General features: G+C 29.0%; 1 protein-coding gene across 1 annotated transcript; it reads left to right on the forward strand.

The window, feature by feature from the left end:
• Positions 1-11,120: 11,120 nt before the first annotated feature.
• Positions 11,121-12,328, forward strand: LOC145063446 (pathogenesis-related thaumatin-like protein 3.5). The gene is made up of 3 exons (XM_079011052.1): positions 11,121-11,250; positions 11,325-11,988; positions 12,085-12,328. Exons 1-3 carry the CDS (start codon positions 11,187-11,189, stop codon positions 12,212-12,214), a joined length of 858 nt encoding a protein of 285 aa, XP_078867178.1. The 5' UTR covers positions 11,121-11,186; the 3' UTR covers positions 12,215-12,328.
• Positions 12,329-16,210: the final 3,882 nt, after the last annotated feature.

Below are 16,210 nucleotides of genomic sequence, written 5' to 3' on the forward strand. Positions count from 1 at the left end.
TTTTGACTCCTTGAAACCCTGATTCGATTCATCCTAGAAAATAGGTGTTACAACTTGCATTAAACTAGAAGTTGACAAAAAACGAATGGTATTGTTGGGAAATGAATTTAGTTTTTTAAAAAAGAAAATTCACAGAAAGGATTTGATAGTATGATGCTTTGATGATTTGATCACTCTGTAACATGAAAATAGTATTGATCTTCAAGGAAAACATTACCTTGGAACTCTTAGAGAAATTTCGTGGATTGGAGATGGAATTAGTGATATGGAATGGAAAGAAAAGCGATAATGATGTTTCCCTTTGTGATATGTTATTTTAGTTTTTGTTTCACGTGTTGGTTGGATGTCTCTTCAGTTATCAAATTACTACGAGTCATATCAGTAAAGTATGGAAAATTCAATTTTCACGATTCTATCTTCATTTTTTTTATTGATTTGAACATTTTTAGGATTTTAGAGTGAGAAATAGTTGAGAGAGTAGTAGGAGAAAAGAGGATTTTTTTTCTTTTCAATGTGAATGTTAAAATAAAATGGGTCAAGGTCTATGTGACAAGGAGGTAACCGGGTTACCCTTTCATTTTGTCCAAAGTAACCAAATCGACTCGACAAAAACCACTTTATCCCCTTAAAAGGCATGAAAAAAACTTCAGGGACTTAATGAGAAAAATCTTAAAACATAGTAGGGCCATTACGTCATTTTCCCTTAAATAAAAACTTTAGTTTTAATAAAAAAAAATAACATATCATTACTTCAAAATAAAAAAAATAAAAAATATTTCTCTTATTAACAAATTAACATAAAACTATACTTCATTGTTTATATAATAAAAAGATTCATTATTATTAACAAATTCATTATTATCTAGACATCTATCTATCAAATGAAAAGAAAAAAAAAAAGAAGTAAAAATAATAATTAGAAAGCAAGATATAGATGAGGAAGAAATAGTTAAATTGAAATATATATATATATATATATATATATATATATATGGCACAGTTCCAATAGAAAAAACAGTAAATAATGTGAGAACATACAAACAATTTTTTATGTTATTATTTTGCACTGAATTTTGTATCGACAACTTTATGTTATTATTCAGCAAAGAATAAATGAATAGTCAAAGGTTTAAAATTAAAATTAGAATTTACTACAAAAATGCACATACATAAGTTTATAATAGAACTAGACGAACTCCCGCGCGTTGCGCGTCGCAGGTTAAAAATATATTGTTATAATATATTATTATTATATTTATTGTTTTCCTTTTAACTATGTTAAAAAAATATATATTGCATTTTTTTTAAACATTATTTGATATTTTACTTCAGGTTTTAAATTTTACACTAAATTTTTAAGTTTATTTGATATATTAATGTAGGTTATTTATTTAACTATACATTGAAGTTAAAAAATTAAGTATATCATATTTATAAGTCACAAATTCTTCCATTTATGATAATGTTTACAACTAAAAGCATATTTAAGTTAATAAATTAAGCATATTGTATGGAAATATGAAAAGTTGGGAGTTTCAAACGAATATGGTGAAAGAAAAAATGTTTCCTTTATAATATAGTATGATATGATATGATGATGATTATAGTTTTAATTTTAAAGTCATTATGATATATACATTTATTTGATAATTTTATAAACCGTTTAAAATTATGTAAATTATATATCAAACGTATGATAATCTATATATAACAGGTAACAAAATATATGAACAAAAATAAAAACTACAACTTTTAGTAACATAAAAATATAAAAACATCTATTATAACATTTGTATTTAAAAAGATATATATATATATATATATATATATATATATATATATATATATATATATATATATATACACACACAACGTATAATAAAAAATATGAAAAATAAACACTACAACTTTAATAACATAAAAACACTAAAGCATTTATTATAACATTTATATTAACTTTTCATACTTAAATCACAAATCTCTTCAAATACATTAATTTTTATAATGAGTCAAAATTTACAACCTTGTAGAAGAAAGGAAAATAAAAAGTTATTAGTGATTACTAATTAATAATCATAAGTAAAAAAACTCTTTAGTTGTAACTAATAAATATACATAAATTAGAAAACTCTTGAGTTGTAGTGTGAGTTTCAAATGAATACGGTACTTGGAAATGTGTAATTATTATTATTGTTGTTGTTGTTATTATTATTATTATTATTATTATTATTATTATTATTATTATATCCGTTATCCCTTCAATTATTAAACATAATGATATTTTATTATAAATTTATAATATCCATAGGTGCATATATATATATATATATATATATATATATATATATATATATATGTTAAACAAATCACATATAATATGTATTTTCTTAAATTTCATATGTAATTCTTTTCGTAGTAATATGGATAAATTACTTTCATATGAACAACATATCATGATAAGTCATCATAATTACATATCAAATGTTAAAACCTATGTTATCTTTTAAATATTGTCTTGTAAATATGTTGTGTAAGATAACCCAACAAAAAATAATAGAAAATAAACATAATCAAAATAGAAAAACTACAATCAAATAAATAAGAACATTAGGTGGTTGAATATATAAATAAAAATATTAAATAAATATACGTTTAAATCAAAAGAAAAAACCAACATTAGTTTACTTTGCTCAAACAAAAAAAAAACTTATATCCGTTTTCTGAATCTTCTTTCTTTATTTAACACCATCCAACCATAGAAATTTGATGACAATTCTTCACTAACCAGCAATCAAAATGTTTTTCTTGAAAAAGAAGAATGAGAAAGATATTCCAAGCAAAACATTGATGTTTCGAGAGTCACATTCAAGATTAAGTACATATATAAATCACATATAAAGATCAAATGAGAAATTGAATATAAAGAAAGAATAGAAAAGCTTCATTTGTTTTGGTTGAAAGAAAAAATAATATTACAATTACCATCGATGCGACATAACCCATTTTTTCAAATCATCATATTTGGATCGTGAATGCTTCAACTATATGAAAACTTTTGAATCATAATATCTTCAACCAAATGACAACTTTTTGTAAGAAAAATGTACTAATATAACTACATATATAATGAAGGTGAAATGGTGTGGGAGTTTCAAAATGCATGAGGTGTTGAACTTATAGAGTGTGTGATTTTTTTGGAATGGGATTATGTGTGATTAATTACTTTGAAGGTGAAAGGGTGTGTGAGTTTCAAATGCATGAGGTGTTGGCAAATTTTTATGGGGGTTTCAAATGCATGAGATTCAAGAAAAAATGCTAGCTTTATAAGTATGTATGATAATAACCTTGTAATTAATATATGACTAATCGAAAGTTAATATTTATATTAGAATTACTTCAACAATACACATATACAAAATTCATTACAGAATAATAACATAAACATAGTGTTTTTACGTTCTCACACTATTTACTGTTTTTATTTGAACTTACTTCTATATATATATATATATATATATATATATATATATATATACCCATATTTATTGGAAATAGACGTTAAAGGGTTTTGTTGTTATATAAAAATTTGGATTTCTAAATTAACATAAATGGGAAAGAAATAAAAAAAAAAATAGAGAAAAGAAGAAGATAAGAAAGAGGGAGAACAGATAGAGACAACTCAAGTGAGAAGAGAGAGAATGAGGTGCGGCCAAATTTTGTCACACTGCGGCTGGACCGCACATACAGCGCACACAGGGGCTCTTTGTCTTGGTCACCACCGGATATACTGTGACTACCAAGGACCACCACCAACCACTACAACATCTCATAAATTCCGGCCACCATAGGTTCTGTTTACTTTGAATTTCAATATTATATTGCAAAATATGTTTGTTGGTATATATTTTGTGAAATTTGGCATATGTGTGTATAAATGGTGTTTTTTTTCATTATCAAGTGTTTTTTTGGTGTATATGGTGTATGTATTTGAAAATATGTGTATTTAGTGTATCTATATGTGTATAACATGTATATGAAAGCATGTATATTTTGTGTAAGTAGGATGCTATTATGTGTATATGTGAAATTATGTATATGCGGTATATATATGTGAAAGTATGTGTATTTGAGTATAGTAAAAATTTCTCTATGACACAAAAAAAACATATGTGTTCTAATTTGAAGTTAGTGATTGTATTTAATTTGTATATGCATGTTTATATGTCTAATTTGGTTTTTGTATGTTTATGAGTTTATTTTATATGTTTATGTGTTTATTGTATGCGTAGTTTTTTGGTATGCAATCTATAATGTATGTGTTATAATGTATGCATATGTGTATTTGTATATATTGTGTATTTGTGTGTGTATATATATATATATATATATATATATATATATATGCAAACAAGAATGTATGTGTGTATAATGTTATGATTTAATTAGGAAAGCCTCAAAATTACAATGCTAAAATTAAAAACAAAAAAAGTAGGATTCTATAACTAATGATTTCATTTAAGACAAAATTAGGATTCTATAATTCATAATACCATGTAATGTATAATGCTATGATTGAAAAAGAAAAAAAAGGATTATATAATTCATAATGTTATTTAATTTACAATGTGATAATTAAATAAAACTGGGACACTATATATAGCATCTTATCTTTATTTTATTTTATTTTATTTTTTTAATTATAACATTAGTTCAACTTTAAATGACATTTTGAATTATATCATCCTACTTTTTTTTTCAATTATAACGTTGTACTTCACATGAAATTATGAATTAGAATTTATAATGTCATTTAATAATCAATGCTTTAATTAAGAAAAAGTAGGATGATATATATATATATATATATATATATGTATGTATATATATATATATATATATATATATATATATATGTATGTATGTATGTTCCTTAGGCTGTTGGTGGAAGAACTTAAACGTTTGTGGAACTCAGGCGTACATATTAATGGTGCGGTGACAAACACATTCTTCATCATGAGAGATATGTTGTTGTGGACAACAGACGACTGACTATCTCATAGTAGTCTATTAGGTTGGAGCGGGCAAGGGTATAAAAAATGTCCTAGTTTCAATAAAGACACTCTTTCGTACCGTGCAACAAATAAGGTCATATATATTGGTCATCGCTGTTTCCTAGATGCTAATGATCTGTTAAGAAGTGGCTGTACTTTAGTGGGCTGGAAGAGACAAGACCCGCTCCGAGACACTTTAGTAATGACAACATACAAGAGCAACTAGGTTGTCTACTAACTCGTAAACCAGGTAAACATTTTGAGCAAGGAGGTGGGGAGCCAAAGCGGCAAGATGTTGAGTTGAATTGGTCTAAATGAAGCAGTTTCTTTGAACTTGAGTATTGGTCTTCTCTACAACTGAAACACAACATAGATTTCATGCATATCAAGAAAAATGTGGATGAGATTTTTTTAGGTACTCTTCTAATGAATGATAAAATTAAAGACACATCAAATGCACGAGAGGACATGAGAATTCTAGATATTCTGATAAATGAATAGTAGCAAAGAAAAGGTGACAAGTTTCATAGACGCCATGCAAGATACTCTTTCACAAAATCTAGTCCACAACTCTTTTGACAATTTAGAAAAGATGTTAAAATGTCAGATGGGTTTGGGTCTAACATCAGTAAGAAAGTGAACGATACCAATAATAACATTATTGGTTTGAAAGCGCATGACCATCACATTCTTATGCAACATTGATACCGATTGGAGTTAGAGTGCTGTTAGACAAAGACATGTATACACCTATTAAAGACCTTTGTACGTTTTTCCAGCAACTTTGCTCCAGAACACTAAAGGTGGACAATATGAGGAAAGCAAAAGTAGACATTATTACAATCTTGTACAAGTTAGAATTGATTTATCGTCTAATGTTTTTTGACATTATGGTTCGTTTACTTTTGCATTTACCTGATGAAGCGATTTCCAGAGGCCCAATATGTATGAGATGGATGTATCCCCTCGAAAGGTATACGAAAAAACTAAAAAACTATGTCAGAAACAAGGCGATGCCGGAAGGTTCTATAGTTGAGGGTTATGTTGCTGAAGAAGCTTTATCATTTTGTTCGATGTACCTTCGAGATGTACATACTCAATTCAACCTCCCTGAAAGAAATGAAGATGTTGTCGTTGAAAAAACAAAGTTTTGGATGTTTGAGTCTAATGTTGATTGGACAACACAACTCAAATCAAAACCTTAATTTAACAGAAATGCATAACATGGAATGGTTTGTATTGAATAGTTGTGAAGAAGTGAGACAGTATATCAAGTAACTATTCTTATCTCTAACTTTCATCATCAATTTTTTTTTTTATGTTTTTACATCTATATCTTCTTGTCATCAATGTAGGAAATTTAAATCTAAACATCCCCAAAGTGATGAAAAGAGAGAATTTCCTAATTGGTTTCGTGAAAAGGTAACACAAATTAAGAAACAAATTTGTTTCATTGATGTAAAGAATACTTAATACATATTACTTTATATTTAACAGGAAACTATCCAAAATTCCAAAAACAGTTGTCGGCTCTTGCAATGGGTCCACAAATGGATGCTTATACTTACACTGCATGCATAGTCAACGATGTTAGGTTTATGATACTTAGTTGTGACGCACAACTCACAACACAAAACTCTGGGGTTTTAGCTATGGGTGAGAAAGGCAAGAAATATTATTGCATGTTAGAAGAGATTATAGAGTTACGGTATACACATGATTATTCAACTGCACTATTTCGGTGCAAGTGGTTTGATACTTGAACATGAATTATTTTTGAGATAATTTCACCAGTATTGACACCCGATGTGAAGCATACAAAGACGATCAACTCATATATGCTTCACAAGCCAAACAAGTGTTCTACATTACAAAGCCTTCTCGAACAAACCAAAACAGTAACCATTGGTGTGTTGTCGAGCATGTTAATCATCGAAGTATTTCGGATCTACCATTAAATGATGATCGTGTCTAACTTGTTTACAATGACTTTGTCCAAAATCCTGACTATGGCTCACATGAAAATGTTGACAATGTCGACGTAGTTCAAAATATCTCTTCATCCAATGCTCCATTTTTTTTTTATCGATTTCAACATGTACTTTTACAACATTCCTAGAGTCGTTATTGATGTAGAAAGTGCAGTTGAAGTTCCTTCGGCAAGTGGTAGAGTCAATGATGTTTCTGATTGCAAGACTAATTATGATGAGACTGATTCTTGTTATGATACCGAAGAAGACACTAAAGGATATGAGGAAGATTCTAATTAGAATAGTTCTTATGTATTACTTGGATTCCTAGTTTAAATAGAAATTTTTATTCTTATTATGTGTATTTGTAATATAAATTGTATCTGTATATTTTACAATTTTTCAAGAAATGATGTCGACGTGGCTTTTGTTTTTGTACACCATGGCTGCTGTTATGGATTGTGGACATGGGAGTGATGGAGCTGAGGACCCACCTTTTCCAGGTGGTAAAGGTGTTGGCCATCATAAGCAAGATGGTAAGTCTTATTATGAATTTTTATTTACTATTTATATTCAGTTATTACAAATTAAATACCATTTCTAATTTTTTTTTAATTATATTTGTAATTCAGCCATGTAAAAGAGTCCGAGGAAAAGCAAACAATATTAAGCTTCAAAGAGCGCTCTTACAGAATAAGGGCAAACTGATTTACATGGACAATGATAGGGATATGACATATGATCCCATAAGGGTGCCGAATGACATGTTTGCACACGAAGTTGGGAAAATAATGTGGCGGCTGGTCCCTTTTGATAAATGGACTTGGAAAAAAGTTTCCCATGTAATAAAGAATACAACAAAACAATATTTAGGGATAAATTATTTGTATAAAATATTTTATATGGTTAATTATGAGTGATTCTTACTTGGTAAACTTTTTTTTTATTTTGTTGAAAAAATTTGATTTGGATCGGATATCCCAAGATCCAGACACTGCTATGTTTTTAGAGAGTTTTGAAGCGGATTTGTTAAAAGGTTATTGAGAGCATAAAGCTGATGCAAAAGAATATTTTTTGCAAGTCGGAGGGTATGAGGATATCCCGAGAGCATTAGCAACCCCCATATGATATGGATGTTAATAATTGGAGGAAAACATTTGAGTATTTCTAAACGGATGAACACAAACTGCTTCAGAAAGGAACAAAAAATTTCATGAAATGCAAACGACCGTGAACCATGGGGGGTCAAGCTCATATAGCAGTATTTGCTATAAAAAGGTAATGTACGATACATGTAATTATTTATTTAAAATATAATCTAATTTTTTAATGTTAAATAGAACCTTAAGAGAGTAGAAATGTTTCGCAAGGCTCATACCGATAAGAATGATGTATTTGTTAGTGTCCAGGCGGAACAACAATACGTAAGTATTTAATTATATTTTTATCATATAATTAATTGTTTATTTATACTTAATTGTTAATTACTTTTGGGAAACACATAATCGGTTAATGGAAGAGCTCTTAGAACAAAAGCAAGGGCCCAGAGCTGAAAGAGATTTAACACCCACTCAAGAAAGAGCTACTTTCAAGAAAATATTAGGAGAACGGCCTGGCCATATCAGAGGCATCAGCTGGAAACCTTCTGCTATCCCGCCGATTTCACAGCCATCGCAACCACCATCACAACCATAACAGGTAAAACAAGATTATGTAATTCCAATAAATGTGTGTTGATTTGGTAATTTTGTTTGTGGTAATTATTTGCTACAATCTTTGGTAATTGGTTTTTTGTCCCAAGTGCAAGAAATAGCAATGTACTTTGGTTTTTTTGCCTTAGTTTAAAAATAGCGATGTACTTTGGCATCAATAAATGTATGTTGATTTGGTAATTGTGCTTTTGTCTCAAGTGCAAGAAATGACAATGTACTTTTGGTATTTCTTGTATTTTAAGTGCAAGAAATAACAATGTACTTTGGTATTTCTTGTATTTAAGGTTCTTTAGCACAAATAGAGTAAATTATTTAATTTCAAAGTGTCGTGTATCTATATAATGATCAATAAATTTATGTTGATTTGGTAATTGTATTTGTAATTGTGTTTATGTGTTAAGTGTAAGAAATAGAAATGTACTTTTTTTGTCCCTAGTTTAAAAATAGCAATGTACTTTGGCATCATTAAATGCATGTTGATTTGGTAATTTTGGTTTGTGGTGATTATTTGATAAAAGCTTTGGTAATTGAGTTTTTGTCCTAAGTGCAAGAAATAGCAATGTACTTTGGTTTTTTGTCTTAGTTTAAAAATAGCAATGTACTTTGGCATCGATAAATGCATGTTGATTTGGTAATTGTTTTTTTGTCCTAGTTGTAAGAAATAACAATGTACTTTTGGTATTTCTTGTATTTAAGTGCAAGAAATAGCAATCTACTTTGGTAGTTTGTGTTTATGTTTGATAACTTAACTTATAAGTTTATATATGTTGCTATTTATTATATAGTTGGAAAATCTTTGGGTAATGCTCAAGGACCCGACATGTAGAGAGGAGCTTTGTGCGTTTTTTTAATCGTGGAAAGATTGAGGTTGAAATGATGGAAACAGAGATGATGGTTCGTCGGATAATTACTTTGTGTTTTGTATGTTACACTCGTCGTGACAGTTTGCTACTTGTTACAATTATAAAACTTTGATTGTTTATTTTGGTATGAAATTAATTATAACACTATTTGGTATCTAATCGGATGTTATTATGTAATTTTTTTCTACTTTTAATGTCGTTATGTATTGGTTTTTTTGCACCAAAAATCATCGATTTTTTAAAAAAAATGAAAAATGTTATTACCGACGACACAGGGTATTACTGACGACAGAAGCATTAGCAACGGGAAATATCTTTACCGACAACATTTTGAACAATAGCAACAGAATAGTGGCGACGACTTTTACCGATGACTTTTCTAGGCTTTAGCGGCGACTTTTGTCGCTGCTAATTCCATTTTTTCTTTTAGTGATAGCTCATAAGGGTGTGCATCAAACCGCACAAACCGCATAAACCGCTCGCACCGCACCACACCGCACCACATAATATGGTTTTGGACGCTCGTGGTGCGGTTTACGGTTTGTAGTTTTCATAAACTGCACTATGCGGTACGGTTTACGGTTTATAGTTACCAAACCACGGTTCAAACCGCACTGCAACATATATATATATATATATATATATATATATATATATACACACACACACACACACAACACACTAGATGTTTACTACTTTTAATATCCTTAATAGTGTTTATGAGATTTCCATTGATAAACATGAGTCAAATGGGAAACCAACTATATCAAAAATATGTGTTTACACTACCATAAGTTCATATTATAATTTTAAAATATTGTAAAATATTTTGATGTTATGCATAAAGACAGGCAGTTAATATTTTCTTTATAGAATATAAACACGACACACTTATTATGTTTAAAACTAAATTTAATATTTATGTTTATAAAACCGCATAAACCGCACAAAAACCGCAAAACCGCCCGCACAAAACTGTACCGCATAACACAGCTTATTACCTTTGCGGCGCGGTCTGTGGTTCCCGAAAATAACAAACCGCATATACTGTGCGATTTGCGGTTTTGAGTATAAACCGCACCAAACCGCACCGTGAACACCCCTAATAGCTCGTAAAACTTCCTAAAACTTGATGATCTATTTTGATTAATTCAATTCAATTAAGTTGTCATGTTGTACAATTTTATATAGCATTTACATACAATGGTATAAACAGTGTAATTTACTCATTTTAAATTGTCAAGTTTTTTTATAAGATAAAAGGTTTATAGTTTATCATATTAAATTGTAAAAGTATTTTTAACGAAATGACAAAAATATCTTACATTTAAAATTTTAATCGATATAAGTTTAACCAGAATTGATCCACTAATTAACTATAGGTAGGTCTACGTTTGCAACTATGGAAGTATAGAATCGAATCTCGTAAGCTTGAGAGTAAGGATTAGTACTGATGTTGACGATTCCTTTGGTTTACTCCATATTTACGTATTCCAGTTTTATTACCACAAGCCAAACCACATGCATGCATTTTACCTTATATTCTTCCCTAGCTAATCTCATTTTCCCTGCATCATCTCAACCACCGCCATGGCACGACCAACTCCGACCTCTCTGCATTTGCTCTTCCTCGGGATCTTGATCCTTTCCTCAGGTATGTACAATCACCACCATTTCTTTCCTGTGCATAGATTCATTAACATAGCTAACTCGGTAACGCATTCACAGGAAACATATTATCAGACTGTGCAAGAGTTTTCACGATAACTAACGATTGTGACGAGACAATATGGCCTGCCATAACCCCCGGCGAGAGCTTTGGTGGTGGAGGATACGCCCTAAAGTCCAAAGAATCCAGAGTCCACACAGCACCCGTCGGTTGGTCAGGTCGGATATGGGGTAGAACCAAGTGCAGCTTCGACAGCTCCGGCAATGGAACATGCCTTACCGGCCGATGTGGCTCATCACTCCAGTGCACCGCCTCCGGCGAGACCCCATCTACGCTTGCTGAGCTCACCCTCACCCCAGTGGAATTTTACGACGTTAGTCTTGTTGACGGCTTTAACCTGCCAATGTCTGTTAGGCCCGTTAATGGTAAGGGAAACTGTAGCGTTGCTGGATGCGTTGGCGACTTGCGCCAAAACTGCCCTTCGGAGCTTTCTGTTAAGGCTGGTGGTAAGGTTGTGGCTTGTCGAAGTGCTTGTGATGTGTTTAACACTGATGAGTATTGTTGTCGGGGTATTTATGGGAACGCTGCCACGTGCAAACCAACGTATTACTCGAAGAAATTTAAGAATGCTTGTCCTACTTCGTATAGTTATGCGTACGACGATCCATCAAGTATTTTCACTTGTACAGGAGCCGATTACATTATCACGTTTTGCGCATCGAAGTAGGTTTTTCCTCTATGGTTGTAATACGTATATGCACGCTTATCATATTAATTATATGGTTGCTAACTAGTAGTATAATTTTCATTCGATTTCAGGAACCGGCCTCAATGCACATATCACGACAATAAGTTGACTTGCAGCGGATCTGCGAAGGGTTTCTTTCAGAATTGGATATTGAGTACGATAATGGCATCGATAGTCGGTTGTTTGTCGGTGATGCTATAATAAGTCGGGATTTTATGTTGTTTTTATCGGTTATCCTTTTTTCCACAGAAGTTTATAACTTGTGTCTTCTTTTTTCATCCTAATTAATGTTGAAATTATTTGTTTAATATCCCATATACTTTGGTAAATTGTTGTAGGATTAGGAGATTGATAGAAAAATAAGACATTTACTAAATCCATAATTCCATAGTGATGAGATATGATGGTTATGTCATGAATACCAACATGTAACTAACATATATAACATGCAACTAACATCTATATGAAATAATTTGTAATCATAAGCTAAAGTAACTTGCTTCAATCGAATGATCGTGACACTGAAACTTTTGGTTTGGATAGTTCAGCTTTTGGTTAATTTTACCAATTATAATGGATCGATTAAAGAAAAAAAATAATTTTTGAACGGGCCTGCAGCTGTACTAGTTTTTTTTTTTTTTTGTAAATATAGGGATGTTTGAAAAGTGGTTTGTAGAAACAGGGGTGTTAGGAGGAGACCCCACAACCCACAACTTCGGTCCAATATATTTTTAATTTACATTATGCACCCTTATCTAGTTACAATATAAGTATAACCCTTTAACTATCATCTTTTCTTTTTATTTATATCCTTTGAAAATTTTATTTTCAAACTTTATTATATAAAATGTATAAATTAATTTATTGAAAATATAAATTAAAATTCAAGTATTGTTTTAAGCATATTATATCATGAACAGATCTCACAATACCTTCAAATTGATATCAATATTTAATATATTATAATTAATATATTATAATGTTATGAAATTATAATATGAATTAAATGGTAAATTAGAATACGAATAAAACACTAAATTAAAATACAACCAAATTACGTACAAATTTACAATAAAAGCTAAACGCTAATTTAGAAGACCAACTCAAATTGATACTAATATTTTATTTATAACAAATTATCTTCATACATACTTATAAAGTTGTAATTTTTTCTTAAATCTCATATATTTGAAACTCTATTCTTTTTTCCTTTCACCACATTCATTTGAAACTCTCATGACTTTTCAATTTCTTTATAATAATAATTATAATTTGGTAGTTAGGTTAAATAAATATCAAATCTAAAGTGTATTCATATATAAACTAAATTTCAATATTAAAATAATATCTTTAATTCTACTTATAAAATTATGTTTTTTAACTTTTAACATATTATACTTAATTTATTAGTTTTAATAAATTGTTGGATGTAAATCATTATCATTTTAAAAGTATAATTTTTGAACAATTTGTATAAAATACTTAAATTATTAATTAAAATATAACATTATAGGCTCAACTTAAATATAAATTTTATTTAAATTAAACAACCCAAAGATTATTTTATAAATAGTTAAAAGTGATAAATTGTAGGGTCTTTCTAATAATGATTGTAAGTTGGTTAATAAGGTTAAATAAATATCAAACCTAAAGTGTAGTCATAAATAGACTAAATTTCAATTTTAAAATAATATCTTTACTTCTATTTATAAAGTTATGTCCTTAAATTTTAACATATTATACTTAATTTATTAGATTTAAAATGTTGTTGCATGTAAACCATTATCAGTTTAAAGTTACAATTTTTTAACAGTTTGGACAAAATACTTAAATTGTTAATTTAAATATAACATTACAGTGTCAACTTAAATATAAATTTCAGTTGGACTAAAAAAACCAAATAATGTTTTGTAAATAGTTAAAAGTGATAAATTATAGTGATAAATGCAAAAAACTAAATTGTAATATCAGTTTACCTAAAATATTTCCTAAATATATTTATATAATCATTAAAAATTTTCAAATAAGTAGCTTAAAATAACTTTTAATAACAATAGTTAAAAATAACTCTATATATATGATTATATTGTTACCTTTAAAATCAAAAAATAATGTTTGATGTTTTAAATAATTATAATGATAGAAATTAAAACATTAAGCAAATATATTTTAAAAAATCGGTTAAAAATAACAACTATAAATAATATTAAACCATATATAATATTTAATTTTATTGATGTGTAAATCGCGATTAGAAGTCATTCAAACGATTGAGATTATGATGTTATAATAGATTTATGTATTATCATATAATTCAAAATAGTCAATATATTATATCAAATTAATATACGAATTATTATATCAAATTTAACAACAACGTTAGTGTTATATTTTAAAAAATATTTATTTGTAAAGACTTCAACTATATATGTGTTTCTGCGCATTACAATGTCAACTCAAATATAAATTTCAGTTCCATTTAAAAAAACTAAAAAATATTTTGTAAATAGTTAAAAGTGATAAATTGTAGTGATAAAAGCAAAAACTAAATTGTAATTTCAATTTAACTAAATATTTCTTAAATATATTTTTATAATCGTTAAAAGTTTCCAAATAAGTAGCTTAAAATAACTTACAATAACAATAGTTAAAAACAACTCTACATAAATGATTATATTGTTAGCTTTAAAATAAAAAAACAATTTTTGATGTTTTAAATAATTATAATAATAGAAATTAAAACATTAAGCAAATAAATTTTAAAAAATTAATTAACAATAAAAACAACTATAAATAACATCAAATCATATATTATATTTATTTTTATTCATGTGTAACTCGCGGGTAAAAGTCATTCAAACGATTGGGATTATGAAGTTATAATAAATGTATATATTATCATATAATTCAAAATAATCAATATATTATATCAATTTAGTATATACAAATTATTATATCAAATTTAACAACAACGTTATTGTTATATTCAAAAAATCATATATTTGTAAAGACTTCAACTATATAGGTGTTTCTGCGCAACGCGCGGGCATTCGCCTAGTTTCTAATAAATGAAGGTTTTTTTTACACTTGTCACACTCTCATTCATTTTGCCACATGTCATTTTGTGGTTATTTTGAATTAATTTTTATTCCATATAAAAAAGAAAAAAAAAGCACTTTAATTTTAGTAATTCAATATTTTTCTCATTTTTCTTATAAATTCAAATTTCTCAAATCTTTATACATATTTAATTGTTTTAATTACACCCATGTAATACATGGGGCTCACACCTAGTATAATTATATTACAAATTAATACAAGTTTATTATGACTTTGTCTTTTCAATAGAAAAATATTAAAGTATTTGCAAAAAGCCAATGAAAAGTGATACTATTTATGAACCGTCTAAACATTGATTAAAGATAATTAACTACAAAGGTATAAGCATGTAAGCCTTTAACATTCCATCATTTTTGTCTTTGACGCTTTAGAAGTAATCTCATGAAGGTACAACTATGTAAGACTTAAAAGATCTTGTTGGGGTATTGGCAACACCACACAAAAAAGGAAGTTCATTAAATATAGGAGAGAAATAAAACAAATCCATCTTGAAGCTTGGAAGTACTTAAAGCAAATTAACAAAAGTCAATGGTGTATTTTATATTGTAACTCTCGGTTTCAGATTTGCTCTGTTGCCTGGGGCTACGGCCCAGTCATCAATTGTCATGCGGCTTAGGGCTTCGAGAAAGGAAGGATTCATCACATTTTGGATGTATTTGTCATGGTATAAGTGATCCAAATATTCGAGTGTGTCTTCGGAGCCAAGGGTATGATTGTAATTGGGTATCTCGGTATTTTATAGATTTTGGGTTTTGTTCGGGATGTTTTAAGGCTTGGGTGTGTTATTAGGAGCGTAGGGCTTCTCACCACCTTTTCGTGGATAAAAGTTTCATTGGAAATGGGCCTGGGATGTGGGAGCTATGGTATTTTGAAGCTATTGGCAATTTTGATCCATAATGGAAATAATTGGCGAAGCAGTCCCATGCATGCAAGGTGACATGCGCGTGAGTACGCCCAACGTACATGTGGGAATGGATGCGGGTTTGGGAGACGTACGCCCAACGTACAGGGAGTACACCCATCGTACGTTCAAGATCCCCAAACCCTAATTTTAAGGGTTGGCTCACTATTTTAGCA

The sequence above is a fragment of the Lactuca serriola genome, chromosome 7 (genome assembly GCF_051521515.1).
Source record: "Lactuca serriola cultivar US96UC23 chromosome 7, Lser_US96UC23_V15, whole genome shotgun sequence".
NCBI classification, from domain to species: Eukaryota; Viridiplantae; Streptophyta; class Magnoliopsida; order Asterales; family Asteraceae; genus Lactuca; species Lactuca serriola.